General features: G+C 38.3%; 1 protein-coding gene across 2 annotated transcripts in view; it reads left to right on the forward strand.

Annotated features, from left to right (window-relative positions):
* NEBL (nebulette) overlaps positions 1-22,765 on the forward strand; it is a 241,640-nt gene that overhangs the window by 108,173 nt on the left and 110,702 nt on the right. For both annotated transcript variants that reach the window (XM_039331499.1, XM_039331498.1), the window contains exon 4: positions 7,139-7,246. In XM_039331499.1, the coding sequence (XP_039187433.1) occupies positions 7,139-7,246 (108 nt within the window). The remainder of the gene's footprint in view (positions 1-7,138; positions 7,247-22,765) is intronic.

Here is a 22,765-nt window from a genome sequence, read left to right on the forward strand (position 1 = left end):
GCCCCAATAGCAGAGGAACAAAAGATCAACTCCTAATAGACAAAATGATCTTGGAAAACTGCAAGAGAAGGAAGACCAACCTGAATGTGGCATGGATTGACTACAAAAAGGCATTTGACTCTCTGCCACATGATTGGATAATAAAGTGCCTAGAAATAACAGGAGTCAGTAGAAACATCAGAAAATTTGTGCAAAGATCGATGGCACAATGGAAGACACAGTTGCAGATCAATGGTGAGAAAGCTGGGAGAGGTTAATATCAAGAGAGGAATATTTCAAGGAGATTCATTATCACCATTACTATTTGTTATTGCACTGTTTCCTCTGTCAACAATACTGAATAACTCAGGACATGGCTATCAAACATCAAAAACATCTGCCAGACTATCCCACCTCCTTTATATGGATGATCTGAAGCTGTATGGAAAAACATCATCTGAAATAGAATCGCTGCTCAACACTGTCCGTATATATAGCCAAGATATTGTAATGGAGTTTGGCTTGGACAAATGTGCCACACTTACTATCAAACAAGGAAAAATAGTGAAAACTGAAGGAATCAAGATGCCCCACGAAAATAACATTAAGAGTCTGGATGAGGAAGAGTACTACAAATACTTGGGTATCCTTCAAGCTGACAACATCAAGCACACTGAAGTCAAGAAAAAGATTAGAGGTGAATACATCAAGAGAGTGAAGAAGATCTTAAAATCCAAACTCAATGGAGGAAATACCATAAAGGCAATCAACACCTGGGCAATCCCAGTCATTAGGTACACAGCTGGAATAGTGGACTGGACTCAAGCAGAACTAAAAGCAATGGATAGGCAGACCAGAAAAATAATGACAATGAATCATGCCCTTCATCCACGCAGTGACATTGATAGACTTTATCTACCAAGGCAAATAGGTGGGCGTGGAATGCTACAAGTACATCAGATGGTTGAAGAAGAAAAAATGGCTTTGGAAGAATATCTGAAGAACAATGATGAAGATGCACTGAAATTAGTATATCAGGAAGGCTTACTAACTACTGGAGAGACCAAACTGGCCTACAAGAAAGACCAAATGAAGAACAGAATAGAGGCATGGGAAGACAAAGCACTACATGGCCAATACATGAAAAAAATAGCTGGGAAAGCAGATAATAATAAAACCTGGCAATGGCTAAGAGCAGGAAAATTGAAGAAAGAGACCGAGGGACTAATTCTGGCTGCAGAAGACCAAGCCTTAAGGACAAATGCATACAAAGTCAAAATTGAGAAGACAGCAACAGACAGTAAGTGCCGCCTATGCAAAGAAGCTGAAGAAACAGTGGACCACTTGGTAAGCTGTTGCAAGAAGATTGCACAGACTGATTACAAGCAGCGGCATGACAAAGTAGCAACAATGGTGCATTGGAAGATCTGCAAAAAATATCATTTGCCTGTAAGCAAAAACTGGTGGGATCATAAAATAGAGAAAGTCATAGAAAATGATAAAATTAAACTGCTCTGGGACTTCAGAATTCAAACAGACAAGCACCTGCAACATAACACCCCAGACTTAACAATTGTCGATAAGAAAGACAAAAAAGTCTGGATAGTGGATGTGGCAGTGCCTGGAGATAGCAGAATAGAAGAGAAAGAACGGGAGAAGATAACAAAATACAAAGACCTACAAATAGAAATAGAAAGACTGTGGCAAAAGCAAGCAAGGGTAGTACCAATAGTCATAGGCTCCTTGGGTACAATTCCAAAACAACTGGAGCACCACTTGAACACCATTGGCATTGACAAATTCGCTATTAGTCAATTGCAAAAGGCGGCCTTACTAGGAACTGCTTCCATCCTGCGACGATATCTGTAATACCTTCAAACATCCACATCTGCCTATCCCAGGTCCTGGGTAAGGACTCGATAGGTAGACAAAATGCCAAATCCAGTCTGAACATCTGGCTGACTGTGCAATGATCGATAATAGTAATAATAGTAATAATAATAATAATAATAATAATAATAATAATAATAATAATGGTAGTAGTAAAGTTGGAAGGGACCTTGGAGGTCATCTGCTCAGGCAGAAAACTCTATGCCATTTCGGACAAATGGCTGTCCAGTCTCTTCTTAAAAACTTCCAGTGTTGGAGCATTCACAGCTTCTAGAGGCAGGTTGTTCCACTGATTAATTGTTCTAACTGTCGGGAAGTTTCTCCTTAGTTCTAGGTTGCTTCTCTCTTTGCTTAGTTTCCACCTGTTGCTTCTTGTCCTGCCTTTAGGCGCTTTGGAAAATAGCTTGACTCCCTCTTCTTTGTGGCAGCCCCTGAGATATTGGAACACTGCTATCATGTCCCCCCTCGTCCTTCTCTTCATTAAACTAGACATACCCAATTCCAGCAGCCGTTCCTTACATGCTTTAGCCTCCAGTCCCCTAATCATCTTTGTTGCTCTTCTCTGTACTTTTTCCAGAGTCTCAACATCTTTTTTACATCGCAGTGATCAAAACTGGATGCAGTATTCCAAGTGTGGCCTTACCAAGGCATTGTAAAGTGGTATTAACACTTCACGTGATCTCGATTCTATCCCTCTGTTAATGCAGCCTAGCACTGTGTTGGCCTTTTTGGCAGCTGCAGCACATTGCTAGCTCATATTTAGATGATTGTCCACTAGCACTCCCTCTCACAGTTACAACTATTGAGCAAGGTATCCCCTATACTATACCTGTACATTTGTTTTTTCTTGCCTAAATGTAGAACCTTGCTTTTTTCACCATTGAATTTCATTTTGTTAGATAGTGCCCAGTATTCAAGTCTGTCCAGAGTCTTCTGTATCTTAAGCCTGTCTTCTGGAGGGTTAGCTATTCCTGCCAGCTTGGTGTCGTCTACAAATGTGATGAGTTCCCCATTTATCCCCTCGTCCAAATTATTGATGAAGATGTTGAAGAGCACTGGGCCCAGAATAGAGCTCTGGGGCACCCCATTACACACTTCCCTTCATGTAGATGTGGTTCCATTGAAAACCACAGACTGAGTACGGCTGGCCAGCCAGCTACGGATCCATCTGGTGATGATGCTGTCTACCTCACATTTTTCTATCTTGTCAAGTAGTAGGTTGTTATCTACTTTATCAAATGCCTTACTGAAGTCCAAGTAAATTATGTCCACAGCATTCCTCTGATCCACTAATTTTGTCACTTGCTCAAAGAATGCAATAAGATTTATCTGGCATGATCTATTTTTGACAAACTCATGTTGGCTTTTAGTAATGACTTTGTTTGCCTTTAGGTGTTCACTGATTTGTTGTTTGATTATCTTTTCCAGGATCTTCCCAGGTATTGAGGTCAGGCTGATAGGTCTGTAATTTCCTGGGTCCATTTGTTTTCCTTTTTTGAAGATGGGAACTACATCAGCTCTTTTCCAGTCCTCTGATAGTTCCCCTGTGCTCCAGGATCTTTGAAAAATATAGTTCAGTGGTTCTGAGATCACATCTGCCAGTTCCTTGTGAACCTTGGAGTGTAATCCATCTGGTCCTGGTGATTTGAATTCGTCTAGGCTGGACAGGTGCTCACTTACCATTTTCTTGCCTATCTTAATCTGCGTTTCTATTCTGTTTTTTGTGGCACTATTTTTGATAGGTTGGTCTGTCTTTGTGTAAAGACAGATGCAAAAAACTAGTTAAATAGTTCTGCTTTCTCCCTGTTGCTTGTCACCTTCTTGTCACTTTCACCCACTAATGGACCAATCATTTTCTTCACTTTTTTCTTGTTTTTTACAGCTTGAAAGAAACTTTTTTTGTTATTTTTGACTTTGGTTGCAAGCCTTACTTCATTTTGAGTCTTGGCTTTCCTCACTTTGTCTTTGCAGGCTCGGGCTATTTGCTGATATTCTGACTTAGTTATGTGCCCCTCTTTCCACTTTCTATACTTGTCCTTTTTATCTTTCAATTTGTCAGAGAGTTCTTTATGCAGCCATGCTGGTTTCTTTTGAGAGCTGTTATTTTTCCTCTTTGTTGGTATTGTGCTAGACTGTGCTTTTATTATCTCATTTTTCAAAATTTCCCAAGCTTCTTGAGTTGTTTTCCCCTTGAGGATTCTCATCCATGGAATCCTTCCCAAGCCCTCTCTAAGTTTATTGAAATTAGCTCTCTTGAAGTCCAAGACTCTAGTTCATGGGTGTCAAACTCAATTTCATTGAGGGCTGCATCAGCATTGCAGTTGCTCTCAGGGGGCTGGGTAGGTGTGGCCAGGGAGGGTGTGGCCTACTGGGTGGGTGTGGATGGAGTGGGTGTGGCTTACTGGGTGGGCATGGCCAACTCTATATCGTTCACGTCAAGGGTGCCTGTGGGGGCCTGGGCAGGAGTGGGATAGATCTGAAGGTCTCTGGCAGAAGGGGGTGGAACCAGGGCAAGTGCCAAGGCATAATCCACTGGAGGAGCCTCACTGTTCCTCTCAGGCCTGCGGGGAGGGGGGGCTTATGGAGCTAAGACTGAATGCTTTTCAGGATAGATGGCCACCACAAAATTGTACATTGGCTCCTGGCCAGGGCCAAGGCAAAGGGGGCCGTTCCTTCACTCTTTCCAGGATGGCTTCGCGGGCCACATGAAATCCGGGCCCCGGGCCTTGTGTTTGACATGTCTGCTCTAGTTTGACTGTGTTCTATTGCTTGTGCTTCCATAATGTTGAATTCCAATATTGCATGATCACTTCCTCTCAGGGTTCCTGTGGCTTCAAAACCTTAATAATAATAATAATAATGATGATGATGATGATGTTGGAAGGGACCTTGGAGGTCCAAAATGGCTAATACCCTAGTTCCCTTCTCTACTTTTTGGGAGACAAAGTTGTCTGCTAAGTTTGCCAGTAACCTGTTTGATCTTCCACTTGGTGCAGAGTTTGTCTGTGTGTGTTCTGTTAATTTGTTATGTGCTGTCTCACTTTTCTTTTTGGGGATTATTTTAACCATATTTATGGAGATCTATCTGTCTGTCTGTCTGTCTGTCTGTCTGTCTGTCTGTCTGTCTATCTATCTATCTATCAATTAAATAGATTGCTGGATGTCTAGAATTATATATTAATATTGGTGGCTACATAAAATCTTTAAATAAATAAATTGGATGCTTCATATATGGTGCATGATGTCACCATGGAAGTGATATGATTAGGTTGTGTCAATTGTGTCAAATACTAAATCATATCATTTCTTTTATTTTGGTATTACTATTTCTTTAAGAGAATGAATGTTTGATTTAAAATTGGTTATTTTTTCTTTTTAGTTGCAAATTTCTTTATATCTAAAATCTAAATTTTATTAAATCATGAACTAAAATTCTGTCATTTTAATCTCATAAATGTAAGAAACATCACCCCCTTTTCTGTCAATCTCTGTTGTTTCACGTTTCTTTTCATTTTGATGATTGCATTTTCTTTTGCCTTCTTTAAAACAAAATAATAGAATTTTGGTGTCTTTTAGTTTCAATGCTCCTCACCAGGGGTTCACTGACACCAGATGGTTGATAAAAAGCGATAGCACTTAGTGTAAATCTAACACCAAATGTGTTCTTCTTCTAACTATCAGTCTGTGAGAAGAGAGGAAGAACTGATAAAAAGTCAATCTGTTTGTAAATAGTATCCAAATAATATTGGAATGCAGAGAAAAAAAGAAGTCTAACTTACATTAGATTTCTCCAAAATTTCCTTTCTTCTCTTACCATGGATTATTTCATTTACTGAACTTGTTTATTCTTCCTCAGACAAGCATTGATATTAATATGGATGCATATATATATTATAGATCTCTTTTGATTTATTTCATTGACATCATTTTGCTCAACAACACAGTACTGTCAGTCATTTATTTCTTTTTGAATTTAGCTGGACAGTAATTGACAACCTTTTCTAGCCCGAGCATCATTGGGGAACAAGAGAGCAAGAGACTGTGCAAAAGTCCTATTTGAGGGGGGGGGGGAAGGACAGAATCAGCCTAGAGGCAAAACAATTTTCTTCAGTTGGGATTATTATGAGAAAAATATAAGAAAGTTTTCTTCGCAAGCGGAAGGCTTAAACTTTATTTTCCTTATTTCTAGAAATTCTCTAATTTCTATTTTTCTCTATCTTATATTATATTCAATCTAATTTATAATATTACTTTGTAGATCTCCATTCCATATACACACTTTTTACCCTATTGTATACAATATTTTGCTTTAGTTAGTTTTTGTTTAACCTTGTCCTTCTCCAGGTTTTCAGGCTAATGCCAACCCTCCTCCAACTCACCTTGCCTTACCATTGCTTGTCAGCCTAAGTCCATCTGAGTTGGTCACTTGACGCAGGCCTTCTTGGAAGGCTTTTACTAATATGAGGTACTTTAGAGGTACTTTCCATAAAGCTCTATTAGCACCCATGTTTTGGACTATTTTTTTCTTTCGCACCTAAGCCTTTGTTAATGTCCAATCTCTTTTGGAAAAGATTTAGCAGTGCTGCTGGACTTTTCTGAACTTGCCTGTCGTCTCTTGGTTGTTGATGACCAATTGTGCAAGTTCCTGAGACACACTTGGGATTTCCTTCTGCTGCCAGTGTCTGGGCCTCACTCAAGATGTTGGATGGTATTGGCTAGGCTGTTCTGGTCTGGCGGACATTTCAGTTGCTCCCCTTGTCATGTAAAGCCTTTGGTATTCAGGTTTTATACTTTTAGATCTTTTGGGACTTCTTCATTTTCTGTTTTCCTCTTCTCCATTACTGCCATTATACTTCCTCTTCAGTCAGTTCTCCAAAATTGTGAATATGGGATATTTAAAAAGGAATAAGAAGAGTGGAAAATATTGTCAGGAGTTATTTCCACTTATTTTATGCAATATAATCTCTTTGGCAGATTTTTTAAAAAATTGATGTCAATTTTTAGCAACCTGATAGATCAATTTTCTTGAAGATGAAGAAATGTGATCTTTCAGGTCTTCCATTGGTGTACTCATTGCAACTGTAATTGAAACCATCCACCTTGCTGTTGGTTATAATTTTGAAATAACTACCTCTGCATGATGAAAATTGAAGGTGTTTGTTGATTAAAACTCTTGCAATTCTTTCACTGTATTCATACTTAAAATTACCTTGAAGCAAAGAAGTCAGTTTATAATGTCTTGCCCTGTCTCTCTTTTTCTTATTTATAGGTCAAATACAAGCGAGATTTTGAAGAAAGCAAAGGAAGAGGTTTCAGCATTGTTACTGACACACCCGAATTGCAAAGACTGAAAAGAACTCAGGAGCAAATCAGTAATGTATGTGACAAGGATCACGCATAAAAAAAAATGTCATGGAAGTGACAGTGAGTTGAGTGATTGTTTCCAGAACTGAGTTTGTATGGCTTCAGAAATTGAATTATTTGATGCTTTGTGTGCTTGTGCTCTCAATTTTGTTTCACTTAGTAGCACATTGGTGGTGTGTGTTTTCCTCTCCAAGTTAATTACCAATCAAATTTATTTAAGAATGGCAGATTAGTATATTTATGATAAGCTTTAGTGCAATGCAGTCAAATATTTTTCTCTTGTGAATTAGATAAGCTAAACATTATAGAACTACTTTCCAAATAACTCTAGCTTGCAGAATTGCTTTATTTAATAGGAACACTGGCTTGGATGGAAAGGATTGTCACTGGGGAAGAAAAAGTTCTAAGAATTTGGCAGAGGAATTAATAGAAGACTTCTTACCATGGAATACCACAATGCATTGGGATTTATGATAGTATGAATACTTTTGTATAACGAAAATACTGTGTCTCTTAAAGAAGTTGTGTAACAGAACACAGCTTCTGATACTGCTGTCATGCAATGTTCTTTTGTTATAAATTGGAAAAAGTCTTACAATGAGTGGGAATGCTTTTTGATAGCAATATTAGCTTTAGTCCATTGTAAATAATATTTTTGAAAGAAGTTCACTGTAAGATATAATCTGCAAAATAAAAATGATATAAAACAAACAGATGAAAATCCAGAGGATTATAGAAATTTGGTAGTTTGAAATAAGAAAAATAGTATATTCAAATAGATGGTAGTTTCTTATTCACTCTGCTGGGGCTTCTTATATCAGAACAACTTTTGAGTAACCAAAGGCAGGAAGACATTTTGATTTACTTATTTAAGGATGTGATTGGAAGAGATAAATTTGTGCTGAAAGCCAGTACTGGATTATGAGGGACTGCTGAGATCCATAAAATGTTTAGAATGATATAAAAAAAAAATATAGAAGGATTGTTGATAGCCTTTAGTAACACCAAGAAATAGGAAAGACAAAAAGGGAGTGTATTATACATTATAAGCCTTAGAACAGCTGTGTGATAATCCCAACTGTTATTCAGGAGATATGAAATGTTTCTCTTCTCTCTTTTCTGAGGTAATGGAGGTAAGTTTTCAGAATACTTTGAGAGAATATTAAAAAGATATGTGAGGAACAGTGATGCTATTAGCAACATTTAAACTACACTGTTGGATTTAAGAACAGCTTCAGTTTCAAAAGTCCCAACTCTTTGCTTGTTGCAGTGTATAATGATTTACAGATACCGTATTAACAATGATTAATAATTGGATAATGTTAAATTTGCACTAATGTATTTTGCTATTTAAAAAAATACTGAGGAAATTTAAGAAAAGGCTACAGAATAATATATCAAGATGGAAATTTGTTATTAAATGATCAGCAAAATCTGAATATCAAATATATAATTTTATAACTAGGTAAAGTAGTGGCTCTGGAATTCAGTAGGACGATGGTCATTTGAAGAAGAAATTCTTAGCAGCAGGATCAGAGACTTGATAGAGTTATGTTGTCATAGTAGTAAAAAAATTCAATGTCTTGTATGGATTGCTCTAAGAGTATTAAATAAATTAACTGTTTTTACTAATGACCAGTTTTGGACATTTTCATGGTTGAATGAACATTTTAAATTGCCTATACATTTTCCAATTTGTGTAGTGTAGTTTGAAATGCTCATAAATTATTGTATTTTCAATATTTCAGGTCAAAATATTACTTTTTTCCTGGAGAGTACACTGCTTTGGCTTTCAAGGAGTCTGCCTATGATGTTCATTCAGAAATATAGCAAATTACATTTTTGTTTATAAGCAGAAACATTATTTTTTCCTTGTTACTTATAATTTTAGCTATGCTGGATATTTTCACCATAAAAATAATTCACTAGTTAGCTTTTTTTTAGTATTTCATACAATAGGTTATAATGAGCAGCAAAAGCGAAAAATAGTATGAGAAAATGAATATAATTATATTTTAAATACAGTATGAAATCAAATCCTGTGAAATACCGGTAATTCATTTTTGACCTCAGTAAGAGATTTTAAATTATATTTAAACAACATGTGATTAATATTTTCATATGTTTCCATGACTATTTCATAATTCTGTTGGTTTGATACCATGTAGTGCTATTAGCCAAGAATCTCTAAAGAAGCCAACGTTTTGCTTAAATTTTCTGATTGGAGGAAGTAGCTGAACTAAATGGAAAATATTGTCGTTCTGCACTTAGTGAGGTGAGTTTTCTCCTTGACAATCATAAAAGTTATCAATAAATGCAATTCAGAAACTTAATATATCTGCTTTCATTTTATGAATATTTTCAAGCCCAGTTGTTGGATAGTTTCTTAGAATTAATGCTCAGTAGATCGAGTGTTAGTGGATATTTTTTCTGGTCATTAATTATACCCAAATGTATTTGTATTAATGCTGTTCATTGCAGAAATGTATTTGTTCAAGGCTTTACATTAACGTAAGTTTATTATGAAATGCATACTGATAAGAAGATATATTGCTTTAAAAATAAGTTAAGTTTGATAAATGATAAAATATTGAGATAGCCATATTTATCTGTAGTAATAAAAATAACACATTTAAATGTATAGCTAAGTTATGATTAATGCTATAATATAGGAAAGAATTTAGCTTCATTCTGGGCTTGTAAACTTCTCCATACTTTTGCTTTTGCCATGTGGCTAGGAACATTTTGGAAATGTCTGATTTCATTTTGAGTTTACCACAATTTATTTTTGGCACTAATTGAGAATTAGTTTAGAGTAATACAAGCCAGTTACATAATTTATCATTTCATGTTGGCTTACTTTAAAGTAATAATAGTCACCAGTTTATGAAAAATAATGATCTGTAGTTAAATGTTTATGAATTCTTTATCCATATAACTGGTAGCAGTCTACGGGAAAAGGAAGAGCCAAATAATACAGTAATTTTATTGTGACTAAGTTAGCATACACTGACATTTTTACTGTATATTATACTCAGTGCTTTTTTTGTAAAAAAAAAAAAAGGTGCTGGAACTCACACACGTCATACAACTTGCCTTGCCTACCCTACAAGGTTCCATCCAAAAAAGGTGCCGGAACTCTGTTCTGGGCGTTCTATGAGAAAAAAAGCCCTGATTATACTACTTTTATTTGAACGACTTTTGAACAATTGTTGCAATGGGGTATTTTTTTACTTTAGCCTCTCACAGAGATTTCACCCCTCCTCCAATCTCTTTGGAGGTTTCTTTTTTTCCTAAGAAAAGTTTTAAAAGAATTTAAAAAATTCTCTGTGTATAGAGCTCAGAAAAAAATTGCAACACATTCAACTCTTAATTCCTATCATAATGGCTTGGATTATAGGATTTTTTTTTCTAAGATGTAGCAAAAGTGGTGGAGCTGGTCAGCTGACATTCAGAAATTCTATCCTCTTGATCAGGGATTCCAGGACTTTATTTTTAACAGAGCCTGAAAATTTGAAACCCCTGCTTTAGTAGATAATGAAAAACTGTATGTTAAAAACTGTAGAAAAATACTTTTTACGGATTGTGATTTAATTTTTGGCCTGCAGTTTTATTTTATGTGTGCATAGTTTATCTTTATATTTATTATATAAATATACACATATGCACTCGAGAAGATCGTAATTTCACTACCTCTCCCAGACTGAGCCTCCGAATTATAACGCGTGTGAAAGGAACACAGGAGGCTCAGGGAAGGGGGAGGAGGAGTAAGACGGCTGAATGTAATCACAGCCAGGGGACCGCCCCCCCAGTAGACAAACAATCCATCAACCTGCCCCAGATTACCGGCATATCGCAGCCAACTCAGAACGACTTACAGGATTGCCCGGATGACAGTTGGATGGGAGGAGAAAGTACTAAAGTCAAAAGAGAAGGCTATCGCAAAAAGAACAGCCGAGCGGACGATGATTGGGAAAGGAAGGGGAAGTGTACATTACCACTCAAACCTGATGGGGAGGATGGGTTGAGGAACAGAGATAATTTGAACGGTAGGGGAGTTATCCCACCCATCCCAGAATCGAAAGAAAGGAGGAGAGACGACAACACACACGTAACTAAGAGGAATAGGAAGAAACAAACCAATCAAGCGCAGTTGAATCAATTAGGCCCGGTGACGAGATCGAGGAGCCGGGCGCAGACTCTGACTTGCCTATAAAAAACTCTCACACTTTCTGGCGTTCTAGCCCTGATGATGCCGGCAGGGACGGCGAAAGCTTGGCGCTTTTTAATTAAACTTTTATAGTTTTACTACCCTGGTGTTCATTTTATTTCTTGATATGAATACTCCCAGGGTTCATATTTTTAGCATTATTATCTATATATATATATATATATATATATATATATATATATATATATATATATATATATATATATATATCTATATATATATCATATATATATATATGGAAAATTTGCATAAAAATACGACTCCTGGGCATGTCTATGGTACAAATAAAATACGAACACCAGGAGAGTATAAATATAAAAATATACTTTACTAAAAGCTGCCAAGCTTTCGTTTGGAAACTCCAAACATCATCAGGGCTAAGGAGCCAGTAAACAATGATGACTTAAATGGGTTTTGCCGGCATCTGCACCCGGCTCATGGACCGCGTCACCGGTCCCGGCCGGTTAATTAGTGTTCCAGATGTTTCTTTATTACTCTCCTTACGCTTCCTTCTATGGTTCTTCCGGATCATTCCTTCCACTATCTCATTACTGGTATTCATCTCCTCCACCACCCCTTTATCCTTATTTCCTTCCATAGCACTGACCCTCCTCCCCTTTTTGTTTTCATTCTCCACCCTGGGGGCATCTGTTTCTCCTCTATCAGTGTTACAAGCTTCCCTGGGCTCACAGACGCTCCCCCCCACACACGCTTTTCCCAATCCCTGCTCCACACCCTTTCTTCTCACTCTTCCACTGTCATGAGTAACTTTCATACGGGTGTTACATATTTGGGGGTCTATGCCCTCCTCCTCTGTCCTGGCAATCTTCGTGTCGACAGTTCTCCACCGTTCCATTTGTTTGCTGCGTGATCGTGATCGGGTGCTTACCCCGTCTCTCAATTCATCCCTCCTCCCTATCGCACGCTCTTCCCCATTGCTGATAGGAACGGTATTCAGGCGGACACCAGGTCTCCAGATCTCTGCATTCTGATTCCCTGCGTTCTCACTCCCCTCTTCTGTGCTCGTCTTTGGGGGGACTTCAAAGTGTTCGTGCCGGGAGGGGGCTGTATTGTTGGTGGGGGTATTCCTTGTCTGCAGGGAATCCAGGCAGAATTCCGTGTCTCTCCCTTTCACCGTATGCCTAGGCAATCGAGCCATGCTTTCGTTCTTCTTCTCCCCTCTACCCACAGCGTCAGGCTGTTCAGGATGGAGGCCAGGTATCCCGTCACGTTTACAGCTGTGCAAGCATTGTTCAGGCCGCTTATAATAATTGGCATGGTGTTTAAAATCCCATTTCCTCAATGCTTGTTGAGCTGGATGTGAGTCAATGTGACGATTAACCGCATCTTTGTTGGAATGCCACCCCTCTTTCAATAGCCGGCCTCCCTTAGTGGCCTCCATCCTGAACAGATAGATGGAACTTTGGCCAACCCTCTACACTCCAGGGACACCCCCGTTTCGCCCAATCAACACCAATACCACTCTAATGAACGTCTGAGGAGGCTACCACTGTCAAACACACGTAATCATCCATCGATGGAAGACCTCCCCCTCCCCCAATATCATCATGATAGACCCCCACCCCCAGAACTTAACAACAACTGTGGAGAGTGTGGAAGATCCAGCATGAGGAGCCTGCAGCCTGACTCTGTGGGTAGAGGGGAGAAGAAGAACGAAAGCATGGCTCGATTGCCTAGGCATACGGTGAAAGGGAGAGACACGGAATTCTGCCTGGATTCCCTGCAGACAAGAAATAACCCCACCAACAATACAGCCCCCTCCCGGGACGAACACTTTGAAGTCCCCCCAAAGACGAGCACAGAAGAGGGGAGTGAGAATGCGGGGAATCAGAATGCAGAGATCTGGAGACCTGGTGTCCGCCTGAATACCGTTCTTATCAGCAATGGGGAAGAGCGTGCGATAGGGAGGAGGGATGAATTGAGAGACGGGGTAAGCACCCGATCACGCAGCAAACAAATGGAACGGTGGAGAACTGTCGACACGAAGATTGCCAGGACAGAGGAGGAGGGCATAGACCCCCAAATATGTAACACCCATATGAAAGTTACTCATGACAGTGGAAGAGTGAGAAGAAAGGGTGTGGAGCAGGGATTGGGAAAAGCGTGTGTGTGGGGGAGCGTCGGTGAGCCCAGGGAAGCTTGTAACACTGATAGAGGAGAAACAGATGCCCCCAGGGTGGAGAATGAAAACAAAAAGGGGAGGAGGGTCAGTGCTATGGAAGGAAATAAGGATAAAGGGGTGGTGGAGGAGATGAATACCAGTAATGAGATAGTGGAAGGAATGATCCGGAAGAACCATAGAAGGAAGCGTAAGGAGAGTAATAAAGAAACATCTGGAACACTAATTAACCGGCCGGGACCGGTGACGCGGTCCATGAGCCGGGTGCAGATGCCGGCAAAACCCATTTAAGTCATCATTGTTTACTGGCTCCTTAGCCCTGATGATGTTTGGAGTTTCCAAACGAAAGCTTGGCAGCTTTTAGTAAAGTATATTTTTATATTTATACTCTCCTGGTGTTCGTATTTTATTTGTACCATAGACATGCCCAGGAGTCGTATTTTTATGCAAATTTTCCAGCACATTTTATTTAGTATGAATCAGGCCATTTTTGTTCAAGTAAATACTTAACGCAGCTAGCGATTATTAAAATATAAGACAAAAAAGGTTAACAAACCAAACCAATTTATTTATTAATTAGATTTCTTACTAGCCACCCCTCCAAAGCATTTGGCAGTTTATTCTAGGAAATAAAATTATTATTTCCCTTCATCTGCTCTTCTCTGCCAGGTGCAGGAATTCAATCCAGAACCTTCTTCCAAGCAGCAATTAGTTGAATCTCTGACAATGGGTGCAACTTTAGAAAGGCCTTATCTAAGGTTACTAGGTATCTGAATAGAAAAGAACTACACAGATAAGTTGAAAAGAGGACAAATGGGGGGAAAGGAGAACATGCAATTAAGAAAAATAAGAATTTGAAAATCTTATGTAGTCATGTTAAGAATTCTGTTAATCTCTGGACAACAGTTCAGGAATAATTCAGAAAAGCTGCTTTGTTGCATAAGTGGAAGCAAACATATTACTGTCTACAACTCTTTGAAGTAGCTACATTTTTCTCCAAAGCTACATGGCTGCAGGCAAGTACTATATTTCTGCCCTCTGAATGCTCCAAGCCCCTAAATATTCTCCTAATTTCATCAAATAAAATTTCAGGTCTGCTAGTTTTGCATTAGAACAAAGTTTCATATTGGATGTGTAAAATTGAAAACTATTTTTAACTTGGAATAAAATATAGCTTTCTGAAAGTTCTAAATTATTTTATTTTTTCTTTCTTCCTTGCTTTCTGTTGCCGCAGTGCATAATGTATGCCCCTCTTCTTTACTGCAATGAAATCAGCACTAAGAATCAGATTTCCGGTGCAACATATCCTACCAATATTGAACCTCCCATCCCTAATATATCTTTCCAGCCTGTCATCCCTCAATTTTCTTAATGCCTTCCTAGTCTTGACTTCTTTCTGCCTCTCCCTCACAATAAATTATTCCAGATCAGTCACATTTTAGCCCACCTGGTACAAAGTAGTCATGTTTCATTCTGTATATGGATCAAAAGATCTGCAATATTTTGCATTGGGCATGGACTAGCTCAGCACCCTTTTTTTATGTTTCTCATTCAATGTTTTAAGTGGCAAATTAATGAAGTCTAGCCTCTGTTTCTCCCTCTGATACAGTATTTCCCAACCTTTCCCAGTTGGCAGTCCAGCGTGAGAGGGGGAAAGGGGGAAAGAGGGGATGGTTTTATGTGAGGGGCAGGTACATATGCGTGTTCACCACTCATGCAAGTGGGGCTGTGAGCATTGGCGCCTGCTGCCTGTGTCAGTGGAGTTGCAAGCTCCGGCACATGCTGGCCTGCCACTCACATCACCCGGTTGTGAAGAGGCCACAGCCTGGTAGTGAGCCTCACCTCACAGATTGGAGACTTCTGCTCTAATAGAATTCTGTAAAATATTAACTAAAGGATTATTATTATAAAATGTAAGTGATAGGCCTGTTCACTGGGTTACCTCTGTAGGAATGTTTTCAGCCATTTTTAAATTTATAATTATTGAAGTATTTTCTTTATCTAACAATGCTAACCAAATAACATTATACAGTCTGCTTTGAAAGAAAAGGAAAATGTCTGCACCTGAACAGGGAATGAAGTAGAAATGGATTGCTTTCTCTGCCACTTGAAAAGGTAGTCATAGTGAAAAAAGATTAGTGTGTATTACCTGCTTAAAATTTCTGAGGTCATTGATCTATCAGAATTCTTGCTGAAATCAATTTTAAAATGAAAAGAAAAGAGGTGACTTTTTAAAATATTGCTCTGCTTAAGAATTCTTCATTTGCAGACTGAATTGTCTCCGACCTACTTGTTAGTTATTATTATCCCCCTTTTTTTTCCTCTCCAAGGTCAGAAACGTAATGGATCAAGGAGAAATGAGGATAAAGAGGGTAAAATTATTTTTCATCGGCTGCTGACTAGTTAAGTTTGCCTTGAACTTGGAGTTATTTATTTCATTTTTATGATTCATCATCTGCTTAGTGACTAGAAAAGCATATCTGTTTTGTTAAAACATTGAAATAGAGATGAGTAATATTTGATATCTTGTCATTCTACTTCAAATAGAATTTGACTGTGCTGTTTTTGTTTGTTCATTTATTTATTTACCCAGTGCTATTCTTGATTCCTGACACGTTTTTGAAGCAGGACTGAATTATTTTATCATTGTAACAGTAGTGAGATTTAAGGCTGGTGCAAGATGTAATATAATACTGTGTCATGTACATTAATCGATGAGAATGTAGTTAAAGAGAAAAGAGAGTTTCTTTAAAGGAGAATTGCTCCTAATATATACCTATTACATCAAAATACCTTAAAATGGAGAGGTTCTGTTTTCTTGTGAAGAAATTGTATTTTCTGCAGTCTTGGTATTCAAATATTAGTTTCAGAGATAAGTTGAATGAGGCATATCTATACTAACAACAAAGTTGCAATCAATCTACTCTTACCCTATTTTCATCTGTGAAACAGAGCTATCAAAAAGGCCTCCTTAGTCTCTCTGTTGGGCACTCTCTAGCCAGATTAACACCCTCTTTTGTGGATTTTATGTACTCAGCTATATTCCTGTTGAAGCCAAAGATGAAGTGAAACCAAGAAAAATGATTATTTTCTTTTGAAAACCTCCCTCATTTCCTCCCTCCCTAAGTTCATTTGATAGTGTAGTAAGTTAATTTTTGACTTACAGTCAAATTCAGTTCTATTTGTAGAGGCCCTGTCCCTCTCTTTTTTTGAGAGCTCTATATTTCTGTTAACTGGATTTCTTGAAAAATTGAACCAGGTGTGTCAACAATTCTGTATTCTTAAGATTAGGGATTAACTGCAAATCTTATTCTTAATTTTTAAAATAAAAACTGATTAAAATACAAAGAGCTGCCTTAAATTGTCCTTACTCCTAATATAGCCCAGCTTCCTTCATTTATTGCCTTCCACATTTGTTGACTGTACTTCCCGTCCAGCCAATATGAAATTCACTTTTTGAACAAATTATGCTTAGGAAATGCTGATATAGACAGTATTTTGCTCAGCTAAAGCTTCTCATGGATTTGTGGCTAATATTTAGCTCTTAGCCTTGTCAATATTGTTTAAGTTTAAGATTCAAGAACTTGAATTTTGGAAATAAAGTATGAATTCTGTCATGAAATCAAAAGTTACTTTTTAAAAACATTTAGAAAAATAGAGAATTTAATAAACAAATGCTTTGTGTATTGAGTCAGTCTTGACTCCTAGATGCCATATGAAAAATCCCTGTGGTTTTCTACCCAACATCTTTAGAATGCTCTGCCTTTGTTTTCACCTTAGGACTAAGACTGGCCCAAAGATATCCAATGGCTTTGTGCATAAAGTAATAATAGAACACTGTTCCAATTTCTACTTTAAAAGGTTTTCCTATTATGGTTGGTTTTTTGCCCCGAATTTTAATTTCTTATGGAACAACATGGCTGTGTAAACATTTAATCTGTATTAAAAAAAACTTTTTTTCACTTTTGAAAGTCTGCCTTATAGCTGAGACTTTATTTTGCATAAATGGATGATTTTCCATTGATGTATATATTTGGATTTATATGTTCATTAATTTTTGCCAAAGTGGCTTAGAAATCTATAGTCATTATACAAGGAACAACAACTTGCTGAATTAGCACAATATATGATTGCAATCTGAATGTCCTTGTAGTCTAGACCAGGGCTTTTCAACCAGTGGTATGCATACTACCGGTGGTAATTTGGCACTTGGCAGGTGGTACGTGACCATCCTAGAGAAATAGCGGGGTAGAGAGGAATGAGCTGAAGTGGTGGCAGTGCTGCACAAGCCTAAGGAAGAGACAGCTGGAACTTCAGGGCTGTTGGGGTTCAGCAGAAGCACCAGGATCAGCATTGGGTTCCAGCTGATTGGCGCTTCCGGAAGGTGGAGATGTCCAGAAGAGAAAAGGAGGAGGAGGGGGCAAGAGAGGAGAGGATATAAAAGGTTTTGGCGGGAAAGAGCCAAAGAGGAAGCAGCAAGCACCTGCCATCCCTGCTGACCACTGAGGAAGAAAAAAGCTAAGAGATGTGCTTTCCTTTCCCCCAGAATGCCAGTGTGCATGCGTGCCTGCCGCCTTCTCCATGTACCCCCAGGGAGCGGGGAAGAGATGGCAGGGGGCCCTTTCTGGCTCCAGGGTTACCTCGTGGATCTAAGGCTGAGCGCGTTCTGGCTTTTATGGCCCCCATCGGTAGATCAGCACCACGCCTGCTTGCTGACCTAGCCTCACAGCCATCAGACTTCCCTTTCACCAGGACCACCCTGCCTGTGTGGGATAGCTACAGGCCACGGCAGTGCTGGCAATCTCTCCCCCTTCCATCATCCTTTCCTGATCGTGGAGGAAGGAAAGAGAAGCAAGGAGGAAGGAAGGAACAGAGGAAGGATGGAAGGAGCTGGGAAAGGGACTGCCTTCTGAGTACTTCTCAGATTCATTTTTTTAAGCTGCCTGAAGCTCTGGGCAAAGGCTTTCCATTTGAACCTTCCCCTCCCCCCTTCCCCTTTGTGTGGCTCTCAGCTCGCCTCTCCCAGATCTGCACATGTGTTTGTGTGTGTGTGTGTGTGTTTGCGCACCCATGCATGCATGCGTGGGGGGGTCTCACTCCTTGCAGCCTCACGCTGTAAAATGCTGTGACATTGGGGAGGAAAAGAATGGGAGAGATGAGAGAATCTGCGATGGGAGCTTCTTGTGGCCTTCCACAGGGCTGGGAATGGGAGCTGTGAGTGAGGGGCAGAGCGCGATGCGATCAGCAGCATGTTGAGAAAAAGAAACAAGAACTTCAAAAAAACAGCTTTCCTTAGTTTGCAGCCTGCCATCGCAGAATGTCTCTGTTGAGGGCGTGGGGCTGCAAGGGGTGAGACCCCTGCCCATGCCCGCATGCACGCGCCCTCACACACACAAACACACACATAGAGACACAAACACGTGCAGGTCTGGGAGAGGTGAGTGCAGAGGCAACGATGGGGCAGGGTTCAAAATGTGAAGCTTCTGCCTACCGTTGTCTGCCTGCTGCCACCTCTGGCAGCTTAAAACAAAAAAGCAAGGGAGGAAGGAAAGAAGGAAGGAAAGGAAGGAAGGAAGGAAGGAAGGAAGTAAGTAAGTAGAGGCAACTTAGTTGGAAATACTCCAGTTCAAAGGAGAAAGCAATTGTCTGTTCTGTTTTGTCACAGATAGAATTTTGTTAGCAACCCAGGTTAACATTGGTATTCTTGAATTGTGAGCTCTTAGGAAAGTATCTGCAGCAGCAGCCTCAGGGAGGAGATAAGCACAGCCGAGCACCCCCTTGGGGGAATGGGGCTGGACTGGGTTAGGCTGCAGGTCCTGGTGCCCCAGGAGCTCAGGAGCCGGGCTGGCCATTTGCTCTCCACTGCCCAGGGCTCTGGGCAGCCTGCACCACTGTCTGGGAGTCCCCCGTGGACCCAAGAGGGATGGTGAGGCTCCTCTGGTGAACCATGCCCTGGTGCCCACCGCAGTCCCACCCCTCCAGTGGAGACTCCTGGATTCCCCCACACCCCTGCCTGCCCTCCCATACGTGCCCCCGACCTGTGCGACATTGAGCTGGCCACGCCCCCAGCATTGACTTTGCTTGTCAAAAGTTTGCAAAAGGGGATCACATGACCTTGGGACACTGAATTAGTTGCCAAGCATCTGAATTTAAATCATGTGACCCTGGGAATGCTGCAATGGTTGTAAGTGTGAAAAATGGTCATAAGTCACATTTTTCAGTGCTGCTGTAACTTTGAACAATCACTAAGTGAACTGTTGTAAGTTGAGAACTATCTGTACTTTATCAATTTTTTCCTTTTTTTTTTTTGGTCATCAAGTTTTTGATACCTTGCTAGGTGACTGATGGTACTCGAATATTGCTGTATACTAAAAGTGGGACAATCGGTAAAAAGATTGAAAAGCCCTGGTCTAGACTAATGTCTTCCTGGCTTGAGTTGGCATTAGTGCTTGGCAAACATCTTGTTTTATGGCCTCATGACATAGCAACCAAAATCACAACCATTTGTGATTGTACGTTAAGGAATATTTGCACCCAAAGATATTTTTCTTATGCACGAATTTTGGCTTAATTTGTTGTGATAATTATTTTTAAGTTATTTTAATTGATACCTGGGAGATACTTCATATTAGTTAAAAGAAAAGAAATTAATTAGTGACATGGAACAAACAGCCACAGCAGGAGGGGAAAAAATAAATTATTCTAGGATGAGTAGGACATCTGTTGCCCAGTTACTTATCTATTCAATAGAACAGTAGTGTTCAAAAATATTATATTCAGCTGAAGTAACAGAATTAGTTCTTTTATCCCTTCTTTTTTTAAAAAAACACAAATATTTTTATTGTTGATGGAGTGAAAATCAAAAGAGAAAAAGAAAAATAGCCAAAAGCAAAATAGTTACTGAATATAGATTAAAAATATTATGAAAAGATTTTATGGTCATACTATCTTCTTTTCCCTTTCATTTGTATATCTATACCTTTTATTGAACATTAAAGGTTGTTGCTTCTTTTTATTTAAATCCTAGAAGTCATATTCCAGGTGTCTAAATTTGTCTTGTTGTGTAATGTGGTGCTTGAATTTTATTTTAAAATTCTATTACAGATGTCAATTTTGATTGTAGCATATTCATCAATTCTAGTTTCCCAATTTAATGTTGTCTGCAAGGTTTTTCTTTTCCAGCATTGTTGCCAGTATAATCAATAGTATTATGTTCCATTTATTAATTTCCTAATTGAATTATACCTAATAAAATATCTGTGATTTCAGTTTCAGTTTTATATTTAGGGTTTTTTTTAAAAAAATATTTTGAGTAGTTTGTTTCCAGTATTTTTGAGTTTTTTTTACATTATCAGTACATATGTTATTCCAACTTGTTTTGGCATTTCCAATATTTGTTCTTATATGCTTTTTCTATCTTGGCAATTATTGAAAGGATTATGAACCATCTGTAAAATATATTATTCATTATTTAAAAAATTCACATGACTGTCCATCTCACTGCATGTGATTCTGGGTAGTGTACATTAACTCTTAAAAAATAAATAAAAGCAAGATTGAGGGACTAAAATGTTCAACTAAACACAGTTCAGTCATCACACAGATTCCCAGCTGGAGTGCCAAGTTTGCCGGAAGAATCACATTTTCAGGCTCTTTTATAAATGTTTAATATTATATATGTATATAATATATAAATATTATATTTATATATTTATTTAAGTATATAATTTTTTAAATAACAATTTTCCTTTAATATTATAGCCTAGCTTAAATTTTATTGTTTCTTTTTCATACTTTTTCCCCATTTGAAAATTAAGTTAAAAGCTTGACAAAAAGAAGTGAATAATTCCTGAATCCTAAATAAATCTGACTTTCCAGATTTTAATACAGCCATTGTATATTTCACTTAATATATAACATATGATAAATATCAGTGATACAAATGTGTTTTCTGATTGATCACATTTTTGTAACATTGTAAACAGTATATTATGCTGTACATTATAACTGGAAATTTTTTTTACATCCCTCCCAGAAATTGTAACAAAATAAGAACTGCTGCTGTGTGAGTCTAATTTTAGGATCATAAATCTAATTTTAGTTCATAAGGTGCTCCAAAGGTACAGCAAAGATAGGAATTGCCAAAGAGCTGCAAAAAAATGGAAAGTATTTTGTTTTTTAAGAACAGTAACTTCCTAGTAAAGCAAATGATCTTCATTTAATCTAATGAGAACTATAATATATCTTCAACTCAAACACATTTCTCTGTTACAAGATAGGCAGAGTCAAGAAGTGAGTGGAAAGGTGAGCATGAATCATCAAACAGTACTGAATCAGCTATTACCCTATTGTTACCCTGATGATATATTTCATGATATCATACATTGAGATTGTATATTGCTTTAACTAGGTTATGAAGCAAAGTTATCTTCAGTTTTGTGTGCTTACAGGAAGATCTCATAATTATGCTTTCCAGAAAATACAGGTTAGGGTCTGTAATTGGGGTCTTGTGGGTGTTATGAAAATAATACAGAATTACTCTACTTTGAAATTGTGCAGTGTGTTACATAAAGCTTTCTAACATGTTCATAATCATTTTGAATTATTATAAGATCTTAATAAAACCTTTTACATGGAAGACATGATTTCTATGTGAGATATAATCACTGATGTTTCTCATTAAAAAAGCAGGTAGTTGTCAATGGAAAGCTATATCTGAGATTCACAGAGTCATTGCTAAAGCAGATAATATCATGACAAATGTATAAGGTAACTTCATATGCATAGTTGTCCTTGCATATGTAGTATGCCCCACATCTAATTACAGAAACATTTTGGTTTCACAGTAGGACTTCTTTCAACACTGGCAATGCAATAGTTCTCTTCTACTGTACTGAAGAAGTGGTACAGAATAGCTGAGGACATACACTCTTTTCTGCTGCTTATTATCCTCATGCATCTGTTTACCTGGCTAGTGGAAATCCAGCCTAGTTCTTTATATATTACATAAATTTGATTTAGATTGTAAATTGGAACTTGGCTCTTTTCTTGTTTCCTCCTTCACTACTCCCAAATATTTTAATACAACTATATCATAAAATAAGTATATATCTAAAAGTGCTGGTTCTAAAGAATGTAGAATCATAATAAGTGCCACAAGA

The sequence above is a fragment of the Crotalus tigris genome, unplaced genomic scaffold (genome assembly GCF_016545835.1).
Source record: "Crotalus tigris isolate CLP2741 ecotype Arizona unplaced genomic scaffold, ASM1654583v1 scf7180000024437.13266115, whole genome shotgun sequence".
Lineage (NCBI taxonomy): Eukaryota > Metazoa > Chordata > Lepidosauria > Squamata > Viperidae > Crotalus > Crotalus tigris.